The 23,070-nt window shown below is 33.4% G+C and overlaps 1 protein-coding gene across 1 annotated transcript in view; it reads left to right on the plus strand.

The window, feature by feature from the left end:
* The window catches only part of LOC111142780 (polypyrimidine tract binding protein 2), an 88,871-nt gene that overhangs the window by 35,083 nt on the left and 30,718 nt on the right, over positions 1-23,070 (plus strand). Inside the window, exons 4-7 of the mRNA XM_022496076.1 lie at positions 14,357-14,529; positions 15,395-15,538; positions 21,179-21,343; positions 21,435-21,545. Of these exons, the coding sequence (XP_022351784.1) occupies positions 14,357-14,529; positions 15,395-15,538; positions 21,179-21,343; positions 21,435-21,545 (593 nt within the window). The remainder of the gene's footprint in view (positions 1-14,356; positions 14,530-15,394; positions 15,539-21,178; positions 21,344-21,434; positions 21,546-23,070) is intronic.

Below are 23,070 nucleotides of genomic sequence, written 5' to 3' on the forward strand. Positions count from 1 at the left end.
TCAATATTGCTTTGGCTATTCGAGGTCTTTTCTGGTTCCATATAAATTTTAGGATTATTTGTTCCATTTCTTTGAAATAAATGGATGGTACTTTGATAGGAATTGCATTAAATGTGTAGATTGCTTTAGGTAGCATAGACATTTTCACAATATTTATTCTTCCAATCCAGGAGCATGGAACATTTTTCCATTTCTTTGTGTCTTCCTCAATTTCTTTCATGAGTACTTTATAGTTTTCTGTGTATAGATTCTTAGTCTCTTTGGTTAGGTTTATTCCTAGGTATTTTATAGTTTGGGTGCAATTGTAAATGGGATTGACTCCTTAATTTCTCTTTCTTCTGTCTTGTTGTTGGTGTAGAGAAATGTAACTGATTTCTGTGCATTGATTTTATATCCTGACACTTTACTGAATTCCTGTACAAGTTCTAGCAGTTTTGGAGTGGAGTCTTTTGGGTTTTCCACATAGAGTATCATATCATCTGCGAAGAGTGATAGTTTGACTTCTTCTTTGCCGATTTGGATGCCTTTAATTTCCTTTTGTTGTCTGATTGCTGAGGCTAGTACTTCTAGTACTATGTTGAATAGCAGTGGTGATAATGGACATCCCTGCCGTGTTCCTGACCTTAGCGGAAAAGCTTTCAGTTTTTCTCCATTGAGAATGATATTTGTGGTGGGCTTTTCATAGATGGCTTTGATAATATTGAGGTATGTGCCCTCTATCCCTACACTTTGAAGAGTTTTGATCAGGAAAGGATGCTGTACTTTGTCAAATGCTTTTTCAGCATCTATTGAGAGTATCATATGGTTCTTGTTCTTTCTTTTATTAATGTGTTGTATCACATTGATTGATTTGCGGATGTTGAACCAACCTTGCAGCCCTGGAATAAATCCCACTTGGTCGTGGTGAATAATCCTTTTAATGTACTGTTGAATCCTATTGGCTAGTATTTTGGTGAGAATTTTTGCATCTGTGTTCATCAAGGATATTGGTCAAATGCAGACATTCTTAACAAAATGTTAGCAGATCACATCCAGCAATATGTAAATAATAATTCAATAATTATTAATTGAGGCCTACTGGAGGATTGTAAGGTTTAACATTTGCAAGTGAACTCAGTATAATTTATCACAATAATAGAATGAAGAAGAAAAAAATTTCATGTCAATAGAGAAAAAGCATTTGAAGAATACAACATTCATTCATGATAAAAATCTTAGAAAACTAGCAAGATAAGGGAACTTCCACAAGGAGAATAAAGGTCTAATAAGAGCCTAAAACAAATTCCATTCTTTAATAGTGAAATACTGAATGTTTTTCCTTGAATTAAACAGGAATGAAGTAAGGATTTCTGTGTTCACAATTTTTCCAGCTTTTTGCTTACATAAGCACATGTAGAATAAAAACCATAAATCTTAAAAAGGTAGAAGTAAAACTATCTTATTTTTGTTTTTATTTTGAAATTGAGTTTAATTTTATTATATTTATTACATTTGTTTATTAATTACAGAGAAGTGTAAGTGTTTCTGGCAATTCACAATACTGCATATGATATTTGGTTACTATTTTTAAATATCTGACTTTGTATAAACTTGCCATTCAACTATTTGCTATGTAATTTTTTAAAAATTTAAATTCAACTAATTTAAGTTAGTTAACATAAAGTTTAGTATTGGTTTCAGAATTTAATGATTCATCACTTACATATAATACCAAGTGCTCATCTCAGTAAGTGTCCTCTTTAATATTCATCACCCATTTACTCCATCCCTCTACTCTTTTCCCTTCTAGCAACCCTCAGTTTGTTCTCTTAACTATACACTCTCTGATGGTTTGCCTTCCTGTTTTTATCTTATTTTATTTTTCCTTCCCCTCCCCTTGTTCATCTGTTTCATTTCTTAACTTCCACATATGAGTGAAATCACATATTTGTCTTTCTCTGACTTACTTTTCTTAGCATAATACACTCTAGTCCATTAGTGTTGTGCCACCATGATTTTTAAAATAAAAAACCCAAAGGAATCTACAAAATATTTCATAGAACTGATCACTGAATTTAGAAGGGTTACATAATAAAAGTTCATTATACAAAAATAGTTTCCTGATATTATTAGCTAATTATTGGAAAATGAAAATTTAAAAATGCATTTACAAAAATCTGAGAAAGACAAAATATTAAGGAATAAATTTGACAAATAACGTGGGAGACATTAACACCAGTAACTATACAAGACATGGCAGAAAGATATTAGAGACCTAAGTGAGAAAGAAACCATGTTCATGAATCAGAAAGCTCAATATTTTAAAATGCCATTTTCTCCAAAATTGAATGGAATTGAATCTTAAAGTCAGTCAAGCTCAACAGGCTTTTAAATTGAAATTGACAAGTGGATTCTAAAATTTATGTGGAAATAAAAAAGAATCTAGATGAACTAAATAAAACCATTTCCAAAAGAAAAAAGTCAACACGATCTAATTTCAAGATTCACAGTAGACTTGTCGTAATCAAACAGTTTAATATTAGCAAGATGAGTATTTACAGAATAGTGTGCAGAAGTAAACACCTACATTTAAGGTCCACTGATTACTTACAAAGGTGTCTTGGTCATTCAGTTGGAGAAATGGTGCCAGAAAGTTGGAAACACATATGAAAAAAAGAAACTCAAATTACTTAATACAGTACAGAAATAATAGATGAATATATACCTAAACCTAAAAAATGAAATGTAAAAGCTTTTAAAAAATAATTATAGAATATATTCACAACTTGAGGTAAAGATTTATTAGGGAAGACACAAAAACCACTACCCATAAAGCAATAGTTTATAAACTCCACATCTTACCTAAATGAAAACCTTCTCATCAGAAGATGTTGTTAAGATAATGAAAAGGCAAGTCACAGATTGGGAAAAGATACTAATATTCACATATTAATACATATTTTTGACAAAGGACTTCTCTGCAGAATATATAAAGAATTCTTTCTTTCTTTGAAATAATTCTTTCACATCTAAAATACAAATAGCCAACTTTTTGAAATAGATAAAAGAAAGTATATGACTGGCTAATGAGCACATGAAAATACGTACTAGTCCTCAAGAAAAAACAAGTTATAACTACTGCTATGAGGTATCTTGTTACGCCAACTAGAATCTTGGCAAAAGTTAAACAGATTGGCAACATAAATGATGCAGATATAGAGCAAATGGAACAATTCACCATGGCTGGTAAAAGTGTAAAATAGTTTGGAAAACAGCTTGGCAGTATCTTACAAAGTTAAACATAAACGTGGCCTATCATCCAGTACTTCTACATCTAGGTTTTTACCCAATGAAGGAGACTTGTAAAATATGTATATAAAAAACTTTATTCATTATGGTCCCAAACTTGAAATTACCAAATGTCTGTGACACAGAATAGGAAGATGGGTCAATGAATTGTGGTATAATCATATAGTAGAGTACTAATTAGTAACAAAGGAATGACTATTAACAAACACAAAAACATGAGTGAATATTAAGAAGCACATTATGAAGCACAAGAAGCCAGACAGAAAACAGAAATCACTGAAATGAATCTGTGATTCCATTTTTATAAAGTTTTATAAAGAACAGATAATCCATTTTAAGTATAAATGTTGCCTATGGTGGGTGTTGGGATTAACAAGAAGTACAAGGGAATTCTCTGCAGTATTGGACATGTTTCCATATCAATTAACTAAGTTGTGCAATCCAAAATTTGTTTGAAACAGTAGGCTATCTCTGGGAATCAAGAACTACCCTTAGTTTTTTGTTTTTTGTTTTTTTGGGTTTTTTTTGGCTGGAATGTGAAATATGAGGGGGGGAATGACTGAAGTTGAGTCCAGATAGGTAGGGGTTTGGATATAGGATTTGATTTGTTGAGGACTTTAAACTTTACCAGATTTACATTTTAAAAAGGTTTTTTCTTCCATTTGTATTTCGTGTGTGTGTTGGGGGGTGGGGGGTCACTGCTGTACATAGGGCAGTTAAACACTTTTAACAATAATCTGCTCCAGAGATATTAAGTGTCCTCAGTTTTAGGTTCTTAGAATATGGAGGAAATGATGTATCAAGAAATTATAACTTCTGAGTTATTTGGAAATAGACTAGTTTGGGAGAAGTATTAGTTTGGGCTTAGACTTGATGGGTTGATGGATAATAGTCCCATTAACAAAGGGAAGATAGTGGAAAAGGGGATTTGTTTTTGGTGGAAAGAATTGTCTGTTAAAAGCATGTTTAGGAATGATACTTAATGTATTTTATGACCAAAAAATGAATTGAGTCTTGGAATGATGGAATAATACTCCTTAAAGCCTTGTTTTAACATAAATTTATATGCATTCAATTTATTTTACCTTTATTCACAGTGGAAACATGGAGTTTTAAGATTTTTTTCCCCTTAACATAAAAAGATGAGAATCTGTTTATGTTCTTAGAGTCTGATTTGAATATTGTCGCATATAAGAGCAAATGGCAAAAAAGACCTTTAAGAACTAGTGATTACACTTGCCTGGAAAAATATGCTATTGTCATCTAAGTGTCTCAAAAAAGGTACTTTTATAGACCATATTATAAAGAAACTTCTATGGTTATCAGATACAGAACAGCATTTCATTGTTATATTCCAGATTTATTCAAAATGTTTCCTCAAATTTACCTTACTATAGAATTTTGTTTCTAAAAAAATCTATCTCAGTGGCCTTTCCATTATCTGTCTAGACTTTCTTTCTCAATATATACCTACCTAGTTTTTGTGTCAAAAAAATAATTTTAGAAGTAACAAAAGTTAATGTCATTAGAACCTTAGTCTCAGGTAAATATCTACTAAGTTAGTGTATTAAGATTAAATTGTAAAGCGTTAGTTCCTTCAGAAATAAAAGTGAAACATTAAAAAAGAAAACAACTAGCTCCAACTAGTACTGAGATTGGATTTTATTGAAAGGAGTTTGTAACTATTTGTTAGTGGGAAGGAGCCTTGACAACTGTAAAATTTTTTGAGTCATTTCTTTATAGCTGTGGATATGGAATATTCCTTTAAGTTAAGTCATATATATTTCTGTCAGTGCTGCTAATTGTTATTCTATAATAGCAGGATTTATTATTGCTGAAAGTGTGACATTTTGCTTTATGTGAAAGAACTGAAATCATTCCATGGATTCTGATATATGGTACTCAGAACTCTGGGGTTTTCATTTTAACTTCTTCGTGAAGACATTTTTATGTAATGTCATCTCATTTTGTTATAATGGTTTGAAAGTATTTCAGCACATGAGACTTCTAGTTTAGTCTAGGTGTCTATTTTTTCTAGCTCACGCGTAAGGTGCTTTTGACAAGTGGGCTGTGCAGCTTCTTAAAAATGCATTTACAGCCAGTTTTTACAGTAAACCTAAGATTTTTTTGTGTGGTGGCTGTTAGTCTTGACTAAACAACTAGCAGAATAATAGAAATCTCTCTCTGAATATACCTGCATTTCTAGTTAACCCTTTTTTAAATTTCTGCTTTCCCAAATAGGGAAGTAAAATGTACAGACATTCATTTTTCATAACTCATATTCTTTTGATTTTTTATTTTTTCTAAAGCCAACAGCTTCTATAACATTATGCTTTTCCCTGAAGTCTAACTTAAAACTGCTTGGAATTGAAACTGTTTTTCTTTTCAGTTTCGCATTTGATAATGGATGCTACCAGTGCTCTTTATAAATGCTTGAGTGTGAAAGACTTAAGAGATTGAGAATGTACTTACATTTTGTTAGTTTCTACTATATAAATAAGTAGAAGTATAAAGTTTTGAAATGTTGTAGTTCAGGTTGATACATAGTTGGAAGCATAGAATTAGAATATTGGTGAAGGAGTGGGACTAAAATAATAGATTTACAAATTAAATGAGAAGTTGGGTTTTGAGACAGAAGTGCTAGAGTGTTCACATGAGCAAGTAAAGCTAAGACTTGGGGGCCAAAACGGCTTGAGGAACTCCCAGCTATTACTGGGAATGAGTACGTAAGCAGAGGGTTTGAAGCAGCTGTAAAATGAATCAGAGAAGTAAGAAAACAAGAAATGAATTGTTAAGGATGTTGTGACAACAGAGAGATTGGTAAGTGTGAAAGGGCTCACAGTATTTTGATCATGGATGGATTTAACAAATGACAAATTAGACCGTTTATGTCAAAACTGTAGGTAAATACCACTGAAGAGCAAAGGTCAGTCAAGGAAAGGATAGACTGATCAGAGGTGAAGATGTTCACTATAGAATTGAGGTAGAAAACCACTCGGGAAGTATTCAAATAGAAATAGTTTTTACTTTTTTTTTTTTAACATATTATTTTGAATTTAGGAAGAACATCTTAAGCAAAAGGCTTTAAGAAGACTGAATAACATATGGAAAATGTGATTAGAGATTTCTATAATTTTTATACAACCTATATGCATGAATAAAAGCATTACTACATTGTTGTTGCTTTGGTTCTTTGAAATCATTTTAATTATTACTGGTTTTACATTCACAAACCAAAAGTTTGTGGGTTTACCTGGGGAGTGGAAGGGAAAAGATCATGGAAAGAAGTCCAAGTTATTGTACTTTGTCTTCTGAGAAATCACAGATCTATAACCCAGAGACACCCTGACTTCCTTACTTCTCTGATAGGCTAATAAATGGCCTATGTGTTTCATGAACTAATATGGGCTATATATTTTCTTGTGTCCTTTTTCTTTTCCAGGTATGGAGTGTTTTTTTCTTTTTTTTTTTTTAATTTTTTAATTTTTAAAAAATTTTTTATAAACATATAATGCATTTTTATCCCCAGGGGTACAGGTCTGTGAATCACCAGGTTTACACACTTCACAGCATGGAGTGTTTTTATATATGGAAGTATGCTTAGTCATATGATTAAAAAGTCCACATTCCCTCATTTTATATTCTTTTCTTTTTTGGTTTTTATTTATATATATTTTTATTAACCTATAATGTATTATTTGTTTCAGGGGTATAGGTGTGTGATTCATCAGTCTTACACAATTCACAGCGCTCACCGTAGCACGTACCCTCCCCAATGTCCATCCCCTAGGCTCCCCATCCCTCCCACCATCCTCCACCCCTGAGATTGAGTCTCTTAGGTTTGTCTCCCCCTCTGGTTTTGTCTTGTTTCATTTTTCCTTTCTTCTTCTATGCTCCTCTGACTTGTTTCTCAAATTCCACATTGATGTCAGTGAGATCATATGATAATTGTCTTTCTCTGATTGACTTATTTCATTTATCATAATACCCTGTAGTTCCACCCATGTTGTTGCAAATGGCAAGATTTCATTTTTTGATGGTTGCATAATATTCCTTTTCATCTGTCTATCTATCTTACATCTTCTTCATTCATCTGTTGATGGACATCTAGGCTCTTTCCATAGTTTGGCTATTGTGGACATTGCTGCTGTGAATATTGGGGTGCACTTGCCCCTTCTGATCACTACATCGTATCTTTGGAATAAATACCCAGTAGTGCTGGATGAGAGGGTAGCTCTATTTTCAACTTTTTGAGGAATCTCCATACTGTTTTTCAGAGTGGCTGCATCAGCTTGCATTCCCACCAACAGTATAGGAGGGTTCCCCTTTCTCTGTATCCTCGCCAACATCTGTCATTTCCTGACTTGCTAATTGTAGCCATTTTGACTGGTGTGAGGTGGATCTCATTGTGGTTTTGATTTGTATTTCCATGATGCCGAGTGATGTTGAGCACTTTTTCATGTGTCTCTTAGCCATCTGATGTCTTCTTTGGAGACATGTCTGTTCATTCTTCTGCTTTCTTCCTTGGATTATTTGTTCTTTGGGTGTTGAGTTTGATAAGGTCTTTGTAGATTTTGGATACTAGCCCTTTATCTGATATGTCATTTGCAAATACCTTCTCCCATTCTGTTGGTTGTCTTTGGTTTTGTTGACTGTTTCCTTTGCTGTGCAAAAGCTTTTGATCTTGATGAAGTCCCAATAGTTAATTTTCCTTGCTTTCCTTGCCTTTGACGATGTGTCTAGGAAGAAATTGCTATGGCTGAGGTTGAAGAGGTTGCTGCCTGTGTTCTCCTGAAGAATTTTGATGGATTCCTGTCTCACATTTAGGTCTTTCATCCATTTTTGAATCTATTTTTGTGTGTGGTGTAAGGAAATGGTCCATTTTCATTCTTCTGCATGTGGTTGTCCAATTTTCCCAACGCCATTTGTTGAAAAGATTGTCTTTTTTCCATTGGACATTCTTTCCCGCTTTGTCAAAGATTAGTTGACCATAGAGTTGAGGGTCCATTTCTGGGTTCTCTATTCTGTTCCATTGATCTGTGTGTCTGATCTGTGTGTCTGTTTTTATGCCAGTACCATGCTGTCTGATGATTACAGCTTTGTAATAGAGCTTGAAGTTGGGCATTGTGATGCCCGCAGCTTTGGTTTTCTTTTTCAGCCTTTCTGGTGGCCACGCAGGGGCTTTTCTGTTTCCATACAAATTTTAGGATTATTTGTTCCATTTTGTAAAAAAAGTTGATAGTACTTTGGTAGGGATTGCATTAAATGTGTAGATTAGTCTTGGTAGCATGGACATTTTCACAATATTTGTTCTTCCAATCTGTGAATACGGAACGTTTTTCCATTTCTCTGTATCTTCCTCAATTTCTTTCATGAGTATTCTATAGTTTTGTGAGCACAGATTCTTTTCCCTTTTGGTTAGATTTATCCCTAGGTATCTTATGATTTTGGGTGCAATTGTATATGGGTTCAACTCCCTACTTTCTTTCTTCTGTCTTGTTGGTTTATAGAAATGCAGCTGATTTCTGTGCATTGATTTTTATATCCTGCCATTTTACTGAATTCTTGTATGAGTCCTAGCAGGTTTGAAGTGGAGAATTTTGGGTTTTCCACATAAAATGTCATATATCATCTTCAAAGAATGTGAGTTTCACTTCTTTGCTGATTTGGATGCCTTTTATTTCTTTTTGTTGTCTTGATTGCTGAGGCTAGGACTTTTAGTACTATGTTGAATAGCAATGGTGATAGAGGACATCCCTGCCATCTTCCTGACCTTAGGGGAAAAGCTCTTGGTTTTTCTCCATTTATAATGATATTCTCATTATATGGGTTTTTCTTAGATGGCTTTTATGATACTGAGGTATGTTCCCTCTAACCCTACACTGTGAAGTTTTAATCAAGAAAGGATGCTGTACTTTGTCAAATACTTTTTCTGTATCAGTTGAGAGTATCTCATGTTTCTTGTTCTTTTATTAATATATCGTATCATGTTGGTTGATATGTGCATGTTGGTTGATATGTGCATGTTGAACCAACCTAGCAGCCCAGGAATAAATCCCACTTGGTCGTGGTGACCAAACCTTTTAATGCACTGTTGGATCCTATTGGCTAGTATTTTGCTGAGAATTTTTACATCCGTGTTTATCAGGGATATTGGTCTGTGCTTCTTTTTGATGGGGTCTTTGTCTGGTTTTGGGATCAAGGGTAATGTTGGCCTAAAAAAATGAGTTTGGAAGTTTTCCTTACATTTCTATTTTTTTGGATCAGTTTCGGGAGAATAGGTATTAATTCTTCTTTAAAAGTTTGGTAGAATCCCCTGGGAAGCCGTCTGGCCCTGGGCTCTTGTTTGTTGGGAGATTTTTTATTACAGCTTCAATTTCCTTACTGGTTATGGGTCTGTTTAGGTTTTCTGTTTCTGCCTAACTCAATTTTGGTAGTTTATATGTTCCTAGGAATGCATTCATTTCTTCCAGATTGTCTATAGTTGCTCATAATAAGTTTTGTTATTGTTTGTATTTCTTTGGTGTTGGTTGTGATCTCTCCTCTTTCATTCAAGATTTTAGTTTTTTGGGTCCTTTATTCTTTTTGATAAGTCTGGCTAGGGGTTTATCCATCTTATTAATTATTTCAAAGAATCAGCTCTTAGTTTTGTCGATCATTCTGCTGTTCTTTTGGTTTCTGTCTCGTTGATTTCTGCTCTGATCTTTATGATTTCTCTTCTCCTGCTGAGTTTAGTTTTTTTTGCTCTTCTTTCTCTAGCTCCTTTAGGTTTAGGGTTAGGTTGTATATTTGAGACCTTTCTTGTTTCTTGAGAAAGGCTTGTATTGCTATATACTTTCCTCTTAGAACCGCTTTGGCTGGATCCCAAAGAGTTTGAACAGTTCTGTTTTCATTTTCATTTGTTTCCATGAATTTTTTCAATTCTTTTTTAATTTCCTGGTTGACCCATTCATTCTTTAGTAGGATACTCGTTAGCATCCATTTATTTGAATACTTTCCAATTTTCCCCTTGTGATCAAGTTCAAGTTTCAAAGCATTGTGGTCTGAAAATATGCAGGGAATGATCCCAGTCTTTTGGTACTGGTTGAGACTTGATTTGTGACCCAGGATGTGATCTATTCTAGAGAATGTTCCATGTGCACTCGAGAAGAATGTGTATTCTGTTACTTTGGGATGGAATGTTCTGAATATATCTGTGATGTCCATCTGGTCCAGTGTGTCATTTAAAGCCTTTATTTCCTTGTTGATCTTTTGCTTGGATGATCTGTCCATTTCAGTGAGGAGGGTGTTAAAGTCCCCTACTATTACTGTGTTATTGTCTATGTGTTTCTTTGATTTTGTTATTAATTGCCTTATATAATTGGCTGCTCCCATACTGGCATTAATATTTACAACTGTTAGATCTTCTTGTTGGGTAGACCCTTTTAAGTATGATATAGTGTCCTTCCTCATCTTTTATTATTATAGTCTTTGGCTTAATTAAAATCTAATTGATCTGATATAAGGATTGCCACTCCAGCTTTCTTTTGATGTCCGTTAGCATGGCAAATGGTTTTCTACCGCATCACTTGAAATCTAGAGGTCCAAGTGAGTCTCTTGCAGACAGCATATTGATAGTTCTTGTTTTTTTTTTTAATCCAGTCTGATACCCTATGTCTTTTGATTGGGGCATTTAGCCCATTTACATTCAGGGCAGCTATTGAAAGTTAGGAATTTAGTGCTATTGTATTACCTGTAAGTTGACTATTACTGTATATTGTCTCTGTTCCTTTCTGGTCTATGGTACTTTCAAGCTTTCTCTTTGTTTAGAGGACTACTTTCAATATTTATTGTAGGGCTGGTTTGGTGATCACAAATTCTTTTAGTTTCTATTTGTCCTGGAAGCTTTTTATATCTCTATTTTCAGTGACAGCCTAGCTGGATATAGTATTCTTGGCTGCATATTTTTCTTGTTCAGTACCCTGAATATATCATGCCAGCCCTGTCTGGCCCACCAGGTCTCTAGATTGGTCTGCTGCCAATCTAATGTTTCTACACTTGTAGCTTTACAGACCTTTATCCCAAGCTGCTTTCAGGATTTTCTCTTTGTCTCTGAGATTTGTAAGTTTTACTATTAGATGTCAGGGTGTTGACCTATTTTTTTACTGATTTTGAAGGGAGGTTTCTGTGCCTTCTGGATTTTGATGCCTGTTTCCCTCCCCAAATTAGGGAGGTTCTCTGCTATAATTTGCTCCAGTATACCTTCTGTCCCCCTCTCTTTCTTCTTCTGGGATCCCAATTCTAAAATTGTTTCAGTTTTTCTCTTGAATTCTCCCTTCGTGTTCTCGTAGTTGTTCATTTCTCTTTTCCTTAACTTCTTTATTTTCCATCATTTGGTCTTCTTTATCCTAATTCTCTCTCCTGCCTCATTTATCCTAGAAGTTAGAGCCTCCATTTTTTATTATACCTTATTAATAACCTTTTGGATTCAACTTTGTTAGATTTTATTTCTCCAGAAAGGGATTCTCTAGTTTCTTCTATGCTTTTTTCAAGCCCAGCTAGTATCTTTATAATCATCATTCTGAACTCTAGTTCCAACATCTTACTAAGTCCATGTTGATTAGGTCCCTGGCAGTTGGTACTGCCCCATACTTTTTTTTTTTTTTTTTTTTTTTTAGGTTTTTCCGTTTTGTCATTTTGTCTAGAGAAGAATAGATGATTGAGAAAACAAAATGCTAAAAGGGTAACAGTGACCCCAGAAAAATACACACTTAACAAATAAGAGACCCAAAACTTGGAGGCGGGGGGAGAAAGAAAATGATCAGGCTAGTGAATAGAAGAGTCACACACTAGATTTGATTTGGGATGTATTTTGGTCTGTTAGAAGAAACTGCCTCCCAAATTTAAAAGAAAAAAAAATGTATGTGTGTGTATACATGTATATGTGTGTGTGTATATATACACACACATAGATAAACAAAAATAAGGGTAAATACAATAAAGGGATGGAATATGACTATAAAAATGAAAACTAGAAAAGATTTTAAAAAAAGAATTGGTAAGATAAAAAGTTGGTTGAAAAAAGAAAGGGAAAATTTAGTAATAAAAAAAGAGAATGTGATTAGACAGGTGAATAGAACAAAGCCATACACTAGACTTAGTGTATATTTTGGTCTGTTAGAAGAAAGAGTATCCCAAAATTTTAAAGAAAGAAGGACTTAATGTAAAAAAAATAAGGTTAAATACAGTGAAGGGATAGAATATGATTTCCAGAAAGTGGTCGCTTTTCTGTTCATAATTGCTGCTGTTGTTTTCTTTGATCTCCTGTTGAGTTCGTAGGTGCTTAGAATTGTTTGATAACTCTCTAGCTAAATTCCTGGGACCAGATGAAATCTAGGTCTCTAACTCCTCCACCATCTTGCTAGCCCTCCCCTCATTTCATGTTCTTATATTCTCACCTGAAATGAAAATTTTCATAATATTTAGCACTAAAATATAAATTTTTATTAGCCACCCCTTCTAAAAATAGTCACCAACTGAGGGAGTAACAGAGTACGAAGAGAATGTAGGTTTTGATGTTACGTGATCTTTGGGAGAAAAGTATAAATCTTTGTTGGCAGTTGTATCTAATGTGATATTTGTTTTGGAGATCCTCCTGTAGTGTAGTGTACTAGTTAGTCCACCTCTACCAATAGACTGTAAGAGAACATTGGGGATCTTAATAATTATCTTGTTCGCTGCGGTACCCCCAGAGCCTGAAACAGTGCCAAACACGTTCTCGATACTAATTAACTCTTCTGTTTATGATTTACTTATTTTTAGAGCATGCATACTCCAATGGTGGGGAGTGGCAGAGGTAGAGGGAGAGAGGATCTTAGAGCAGGCTCCACACCCAGTGCAGAGCCTGACCTGGGGCAGGATCTTATGACCTGAGCTGAAATCAAGAGTCAGATGCTTAACTGACTGAGCCTCGCAGGTGCCCCAGTACTCAGTAACTTGTAAGGAATCAATGTGTGAATGAACTTTAAAGACACTTAGAAATCAAATTGATCTTAGAATTTTATAGATGTTGTTGTATATATACATATATACACACACGCACACACACACACAGCACACATATATTTATGGGTAGTTTTGATTTGGGGAGTACCATGAAGTACCTAAAGTTACACACAAGTGGAGTGTACATGTATATTTCTCAGCTTATTAAGTATCCTTTGTTTTAGTTTCAGAAACATCTTTTAGTCCATAGACCATTTGGAACCACTGATATGGAATAGTGGATAGACTGCAAGGTCTTCAAATGGTTTTAACATAAAACATGACCTATTTTATTATGTCTTTAGTAGGACTTTTATTTTTGGTGAGGCTTTGGAATCAAGGCAGATAACTAATTTTTTGATTAAAATGTATCAGTTTACTTTAAGGTGAGAGTAACAGAAAAAGTTAATCAAATCCATGAGTGTTTTATAGAATATAGATGTTGATAGTGACAAAATATTTAGGTAGATTAAGTGGTATTATGAATAAATTAGGAGAGGCTCATTGTAGGTAAGCCTGTGGATTGACTGCATTATTATTTTTATAGCATTGCCTTCTTTGTTCCCAGTTTTGAGTATATTTTCTAAATTGAACCATTTATAATTATCCCAGGTAAAATTACAATCTCCTTAATTTTTGCCAGGTCAGAAGTTTTACTGTTTTGTTTTGTTTTTTTCATTTCTGTTAGTCAGTAATAAAATGATTAAATTATAAGATAATTGTGTTCTTTAGGCATTGGACAATTTCTTTATGAAATTTGCATTTTAATATTTTTACTTATCATTTGTTACTCTGTGACAGTAACAGAAACTGTTCTGTTCAAAAACATTTACCTAATAGTTATCTTAATTGATAATGTAATTTTATTTAATAATAATTGGTGAATATGATTTTCTCTATTCCTTTGGAAGCCTGGCTTTTGAATTTTTAGGAAATATTCAGGTTTACTCAGCTATGTTCTTAAGTTCTTTTTTAAACTTTGTTTTGTGTGGGTTTTTTATGCAAGTGAGGAAAATTAATAAAAACTTTTAAAAATGTCTTTCAGCCAATGGTAATGATAGCAAAAAATTTAAAGGAGAAGATAAAATGGATGGTGCTCCTTCTCGTGTACTTCATATTCGAAAATTACCTGGTGAAGTGACAGAAACTGAAGTTATTGCTTTAGGCTTACCTTTTGGTAAGGTGACCAACATCCTTATGCTGAAAGGAAAAAATCAGGTAATGCTTCTTTCAGCTCCTGTAAAATGTTAAGCCCCAAACTACCCCGTATGAGGGGATTAGCTAATCCTAATAAAAAGATAGAATATGGTAGGTCTTAACTTTTCTAAAAGAACGTAACAGAAGTCTTATTTTGACTTTTCCTGGTAATGCTATTTCAGAAACTAATGCTAGGGAGCCAAAATGAGCCAATGTAGTTTTCACATTTTGCCTTTTGAATTCACTTTTGGATTGTTATAATGAGATTGTGGAAAATACAAATGAAGGATTTCTTTTATTGTGGCTCTACTTTGTAACAACACAAACTAATGGGGGCACTAGTAGCATCTTATCCTTTAAGTTTATCAGATGGAAATATTTATCTGATAGCATTAGAAGAAAATAGTCACTAATCCTAGGTATTCTTCATTGAATAAATGTACCTGTGGCAGAAAGATGCAGGAATATTAAAAATGAGAGTTGGTTTTTAAAATTTCCAGTGATACCATTTTAAAAGAAATTATGAAATTCAACATTCATTTAAATATAATTAATGTCACTAATCTTATATTTCATTTTTAATTTTTTCCCTTTTCTGAGTTATACTGGTTTAAAAATGACTTTGAAATCTCTTTTTGTGTTCTCTAGTATCGGAATGGTAAAATTCTGATACTGAAAAATGTTTGGATTTTATTTTCTCTAGCTTTTGTTTGGTCACATTTGTGGTGTATGGAAAATAAAGATGACTTATTTGGGTGTCTAAATGTAACTGGGAAGGTTATACTCTAGATACTGATTTTTCTCATTAGCTGAATAGATTACACAGATATTGAGGTTTACTTGAATATAATTCATAGTATTCCAATTTTTGCTCTTTATTTTACAGGCATTTTTGGAACTAGCAACAGAGGAAGCAGCTATTACTATGGTTAATTACTATTCTGCTGTGACACCTCATCTCCGTAACCAACCAATTTATATCCAGTACTCCAATCACAAAGAACTAAAAACAGATAATACATTAAACCAAGTGAGTATGTGTAGGTACATAAATAAAACGGACATATTAAGAAACTCAAACTTATAACAGAAAGATGTAATTATGGGTATTATTATTTTTAAGATATTCTCTTACAGTATGTCCCTAAATATTAAATATTATGTTAATTTACAAAAAGTATGTACAGTCTATTATTTTCATGTTTTAAATTGGTACCTGATGAATTAGTTAAATATTTTTTCAAAGCCTTAAGGTTCTGGTCAGAATGTTCATTTTCATGTTGCAAGTTCAGATTTCTATATAGAAACTTTATGAGATTGGGCTCACTATTAACATAAACTTAGAACTCTGCTGCTTAGATTTTTTTTTTTTTTTTTTGGTTAAAGATTTTATTTATTTGACAGAGAGAGATCACAAGTAGGCAGAGAGACAGGCAGAGAGAGGGGAGGGGGGAAGCAGGCTCCCTGCTGAGCAGGGAGTCCGATGCGGGGCTCGATCCCACGACCCTGAGATCACAACCTGAGCTGAAGGCAGAGGCCTTAACCCACTGAGCCACCCAGGCGCCCCTGCTGCTTAGATTTTTAAGATATAATGTTTAATGCCTTTAGTTACATTATAACTTTTTGTAGGACTCAGGTTTCTCATCGAAATATTTTTATTGAAGATCTATTAATGGTTTTCCTTGGGGAGGGAATGTAAGAATTGAGAATATATTGATTTATTTCTTAAAAATGTGATGTAAAAGATACTAATTATTTAAAATCAGTATTTTAAAAAAATAATATAGGAATGGGTTTATACCTAAATACATAGCATCACAGGGATGGTCTAAAAACTAGCTCTTTTAATATAGTTTTTAGCTAATTATATCTTTTCTGTTTCAGTAAGATCTAAACTATGTCTTACTCTTTGTCTTACGGAAAATGTAATGGACTAATAATTCCTCATAGATTTTAACCATCATAAAAAGTGAACTTTCAAGATCATTTTGATAGTTTATATGTAAATAAGCATTTAAAACTTTCTGTCTGAAGATAAGACTAAATTTTCTGCTGTTTTTTTCTTTGTTTTAATTTGGTATTAATTTTTATTACTTTTGAACCAGAAATTGTACTTCTAAAAATTTACATTGGAAATATTCTAAAAGAAAATACTCTGTTTTCATTTTACTTAGAATTTAAAATGGTATTTATATATCAATTTTATTTATTAGTATTTTTAGTAAAGTAATTCATGAAGGCATTCTCATTTTAAAAGCTTCCAATGCAAGGAACATGAAAAGGATAAAGATGAGGCATCTTTATTTATGATCTTAAATAGGATAAACACTGAAAGCCCCATGAAGAAGGGACATTTAAGTAACAAACTTAAAAGTGGTTAGGAAGTAAATGTACTTATTCTGGTCTAGGTTATTCCAGATAGATAAAGGGAACAATCAATGCAAAGTTGCTTCTGTTTGGGGGGGGGGGGGAAGAACGTGGTTTTGCAGTCATATATTTAGTTTTCAGAAGCCCTTTAATCTTTTCTGATCATTTTTTTTATGTTGCAATTGATCATGTTTTATGATTTCACAGTTCTTTAAGGATTTGAATTAACAGTGCTTTATTTGTTTTATTATTTATTTGTTTTAAAAAACATACTTTTTATTTTAAAAATATTTTATTTATTTATTTGAGAGGGAGAAGGCGGAGCGGGGGGTACGTAGAGGGAGATGCAGACTCCCTGCTGAGCAAGGAGCCTGATTCCAAGCTTAATCCTAGGACCCCTGAGATCATGACCTGAGCCACCCAGGTGCCCCTAATTAACACTAAATACTTCACTATGTGTAAATTACTGAATTTCCTTCACTGTTAGCTGTATGTTTATCGTGTATCCATCTGTCTGCCCCTCCTCCCCCAGTAGTCTATTCAGAATTAGGTTTTACTGTTTATACTGGTATGCTTTCCTTCAGATTAAGTAATGAGTTTGGATGCTAAGCTGGGATTCCCCAGAAAGGTCTGGGCCAATAGAACTCTCTTTAGAATTCCTCTTTGTTTAAGGGAGCATTTTGTTATTTTTGTTTTTTAATGGTTAAAGGAGAGAGATGATGGGGGAGGGAAGGAAGAGGAGTTTAATTATTTGTTCATTAGGCTGACTTTACTTTAACCCTTTTATTCCCCCCCACCCCACCCTCTGTAACTCTCCCAGTTTCTCTGATTTATGTGGCTGTCAGTGCAAATCCTGTTTGCTATGTGTTCACTATGTCTTCTGTGTCATTCGTTTCTATTTTGTGTATTCCAGGAATTTGATGAAAGTGTTCTCAGCCAATGATGACATTCTCTCTTTTCAGTATTTGGGTTTATTCCATTTTGTATTGATTTATAGGCATTTTTAATTAAGTTTTTTAAATTCCAGTATAGTTAATATATGGTGTTATACTAGTTTTAGGTGTACAGTATAGTGGTTCAACAATTTTATACATTATTCATTGCTCATCATGATCAGTGTACTCTTTCATCCCCATCACTTCATTTATAGGCATTTTCATGGGCATTCATAATAATGGCAAATGAATATGAGTCAACAATGAATTCTTCCGTGATCATTCATCAGATTACTCTTTTCAGTATACTTTATTTATTTATTTATTTATTTTTAAATATTTTATTTATTTGACACAGAGAGTGATCACAAGTAGGCAGAGAGAGAGGGGAAAGCAGGCTCCCCACTCAGCAGAGAGCCCGATGTGGGCCTCGATCCCAGGACCCTGAGATCATGACCTGAGCTGAAAGCAGAGGCTTAACCCACTGAGCCACCCAGGCGCCCCAGTATACTCTTTTTAAATGTCTGCCTAGTTTTCATCATCTTTCTTGTTACTTGAATAGCTCAAACACACACAGTCACCTCTTGGCTATATTGTTATAATAGCTCTCTTACTGATTTACTTTTTTACTTTCCCCTCTTGAATTCTTTCTCCCTAGTACTTCCCTTCTCTTCCTTCCCTTCCCCCCTTTCTCATTTTCTCTCTCCCTGTCTAACAAATCTGACTTAGGTTACTACCCTGCAGCAGATTCTTTTCATGTTCATGATAAAAGGCCTCAGAAGAGGTGGCTACTATTTCTGTTTTATTGGCTATATATTTGCCTATGCTTCTACCCAAAAGTAATTGTAAACCTCTCATGCTTTCTCTTATTTCCAATCTTATTTCCAACCACTGTGTTTCTGTGATGTTACTTTGCCTGGAATATTATGGCCTGCCTGCTTTTGTACTAGTTTTCCAGCACACACTTCACATGGCCAGTTGCTACACATCTTCACGTCTCACCTTAGTTTCCTACAGAAGGCTATCTTTTGATCCATAAAGAGTGGTTTAGGTTTGCATTAAGAAACTTCAACACAAATTAAAATCACAGTGAGATACTACCATGTACCATCAGATTAATGAGATGAGTGATGCCGAGTGTTGGTAACAAAGCAGAGAAGCTAAAACTTTCGTATATATGTGTGGGAATGTAAGTTCATAGAATCATGTTTAAAAACTTGAAATATGTAGTCAAGTTGAGCATAACCATCTATTCTTTGACTCAGTAAATCTACTCCTAGTTACATACCTGAGAAAACACATTGTATGTACATCAAAAGATCTGTATGAGAAAGTTCATGGAACACTAATGAATAATAGTCCAAAGATAGAAATGATTCATATGTTCAGCAGCAGAATATGCTGTGGCATATTTATTCATTGGAATTTGTTAGAATACAAAAAATGACCAAGCTGCTGGTATCTGCGAAGCATGGATGCACATCATGAAAGTAATATTTACTGAAAGAAGCCAAACCAAAAAAAAAAAAAAAAAAAAAAAAAAAAAAAACAGAAAACAAAAATGCCAAAACTAAGTAGAACACATCATATGTATTCTATGATACAATTTATATAACTGAGAGAAAACATGAATGTAGCTTTTGGAGCTTTGATAATGTTCTGTTTTTTATCTAGTCATTTCATAGATCTGTCCAACTTGTGATGTTTTATTGAGCTTATACACTTCTGATTTGTGTCCTTTTATGTGTGTATGTAATGGTTCACTAAGTTTAATTAAAACTTAGGTTGGCAAGCACTGTTTCATCAACTAAAAAAATACAGAAAGTTATTTGTTAATGGAGAAGCTAATTATTAAGCTATAAAAAGAAGATGGAGAAAAGTGAATAGTATTGGGGAAGAATGTATGGAGTAGACATATACCTGTGTACTTATACAGACTAGATACATATATGCTCGTGTGTGTAGATGGTATCTCTGGAAGGATACCCATGATAATATTGGTGAGGAATGGGTTGGGGAAAGCAGCTAGCGTGATAGGGTTGCAGAGGAAACTTAACCATTTGTACCATTTGGATAGTATATCATGATCATGTGATTCCTATTTTAAAAAGACATTCCATTATTTGAAAGAGGAGATGTTAGTATTTTCCACATTGTGATATTTCTTTGCTTGTAATAACATAAATATATCCAAGGACATGGTTTACTAATGAAAGAAGTAATATTGCAGTACATTACTTAAGATACTTTGAGTCACGTTAGCCAGTATATAAATTTATAGGCCATATTATTTCATTAGCATTTAAATAGTGAGATTTAACCATATAGGCATGTGGTCCTTTGAATTCCAAACTCTGTGATCTCCTGGTTATGTGATATTTCAGTGAACTATTTCTTTTTTGTTTCCAGCTTTATTGAGATATAATGAATATATTGTGTAATTTAAGATATATAATGTGTTGATTTGATACACATATATTGCAGAATGTTTACCGCCATAGCAAATGTGCTGCTAGAGGGAGCACTGACTATTTTTGTTTATTCTTATAAGTGTTGGCCTAATTCTTTCGTGTTCTCCTTCCTTTTCATTTATCAAGGTGTTCAGTTGATATTTCTGTTCATTGGCTAATATAGCTTTTTTAAACTCTAAAGCAATATAACGGTATTTGTCATTGTTACTTAACAATTATTTGCCTTTATGTAGGTTTTTTGACTCCAGATAGAAAAATTATTTTCTTTTTAATGGAATCTGTCACAGTAGTAATACTCTATTCTGTATTTTTTTTCACATATTAAAATCTCATAAATTAAAAAAAAGCTCAGAAATTAAGAGGTGTCTTAACAGTAGTACATCTCTCCTGGTTTAATTTAATAGTATCTTAGAAGTTATGGTAATATGTATTCCTCCTTAAAGATTGTATTAAAAATAATAAGCTTTATAGGAGTTTTTTTGGGTAATCTAGTAATCTTGCTGAGGTTTACCATGTGCCTTTTTTATGGAGTGAATAATGTTAGGTTGAAGTTTTATTCTCTAAAATTTTCTATTTAAAACATTTTCTGATTATGTGAATCGGCCAAACTATATTCTCTTCTTTTGAAAATAAATTACATTGCCTATCTTTGCTTGTTCAGTATAGGTCCCAAACCCTAGATAATTGCTTTGAAGTAAATACTAGTAGAATACTTGAATTATAAACAGGTGGTACCTGGCTCATGGCAGATGCTCAGAAGTATTTATTGAGTGACTATTAAATTTCGTTTACTCTGTATATGTTCTAGAAAAGAAATGAGCTAGTAGTATAACATACAGCAGAGTATAAGTGGGAATACTGAATATGTTTCTAACTTGTTTATCTTTCAATTTTCAGCGTGCTCAAGCAGTTCTTCAAGCTGTGACAGCTGTCCAGACAGCAAATACTCCTCTTAGTGGCACCACAGTTAGTGAGAGTGCAGTGACTCCAGCCCAGAGTCCAGTGCTTAGAATAATTATTGACAATATGTACTACCCTGTAACACTTGATGTTCTTCACCAAGTAAGTTTAACTTAATTTTCATGTTTACCTATAAACTGGAGAAATAATGTACAGTAGATAAATAATACTTTGATTTTAATGTTTTTAACAGATATTTTCTAAGTTTGGTGCTGTATTGAAGATAATCACATTTACAAAAAATAACCAGTTTCAAGCTCTTCTCCAGTATGGTGATCCAGTAAATGCTCAACAAGCAAAACTAGTAAGTCTGGAGCATTTCTTTTTTCTTTTGGATATAGCGATATTTTTCAGTGGCAGATAGACACACACATATATAGCTAACATTAGTAATACTGACATAACTTGGCAATACCTTATAGCATTATAGATGGCACAAATTGGTGTCATTTAGATACTATTAGGAAAGCTTAAATTTGTGATAAAGAAGTGTTTCTTTTTAAGGATAATGATATGTGTAGTTATCTATAATACATATTTTTGTTATTTTGCATGTTTTGTTTGACTTAGGTCCAAAGTTTTAAGCTCTTGAGGATATAGCAGGATTAAATTGTACATGCACACCAGTAAAGATTTTAAATGTTTTCCATTGGGAGTTTCAGAGTAATTAATTTAGCTGTCAAGAGAGTTTAGCTAAAATATATCATCACACATGTGGCTCAGATGTTATGATAGCCTCTCAGAGTATGTAAGACTACAGTATATTTAATATTCTTTTTGAAGATTGTTTTAAAAAGATAGCTTTTTTAAATAGGTTCCTAGTCTACTTCTTATTTACATTCTTTATATTTTTATTGTTATATATGGAGGGTAAGAAACTATTAAAAGAAGTAAAGTATGTTCCCCTATCATGGCCACCCTTGAAAACTACATATCATATCTTTGCTTCTAAATGCCTTAATCTTCTGTTTGTGTATCATATTTAAATCTACCTTCGCTCTAGTTCTTTAACTTCTTGGGTCGTATTATCTCATTGTAATTATTATTCTGTTGTTAAACCATTACATATTCATAATTAAACCATTACATCAACTGTCTTTACTTACCTTCCTTTACCTTCTGTCTTGCCTCTTTTTCTCCCTTTTACTCTTACTTTAAACCAATTATGCTGTGTAATACTTCAGTGCTTCCTCTAGATTAAGATAGATTGTATGGAACTTAGACCATTTTTGATTGTTTCATTGTGTTTCCATCCTCAGAATCTCATTTGGGGAGCAGATATAGCTTCAAGTAGCACAAAGTCTGTACTGTTAATAATTGGCATAATTGAAATGGCTTAGCAAGTGCTGTTCTCTCATTTTTTTCTGATATTTTATGTTGTAAACAGAACAGGAATTTTTCCCGTGTTACAAGGGGAGGCTAATATTTAAAGAGGTAAAAACTTGAACTTAAAGAGGTAAATTATTTGAGATAGACATATTTTCAGCCTGTTTTTCTCCAATATGTTGCTACTTACTGGTTCTTAAGTTACATTACCTAATCTTCTATATTTTCCTTTTCAGGCACACATTAACATTTGGAATTCTTTTTTCCAAAAATAATGATTTCTCTTTGTATGTCCCAGCCCTCCAACTTTGGAGATATTTTATATTTAGAGAGTAGCCAAAATCCATGTGGTATGAGGTTTGGTCAGTAGCAGAGAAAATCTAGAAGCCATGATCTTTATGGCATTTTTTTTCCCACCTTGACAACATATTTAAATATAGTGCATGTTTTCCTTAATGTGGAATATTTTTTATCATCTCTTCTGGTGCAGAGGGAAGAGTATT

Source organism: Enhydra lutris, unplaced genomic scaffold (genome assembly GCF_002288905.1).
Source record: "Enhydra lutris kenyoni isolate GAN:26980312 unplaced genomic scaffold, ASM228890v2 scaffoldscaffold9, whole genome shotgun sequence".
NCBI lineage: Eukaryota > Metazoa > Chordata > Mammalia > Carnivora > Mustelidae > Enhydra > Enhydra lutris.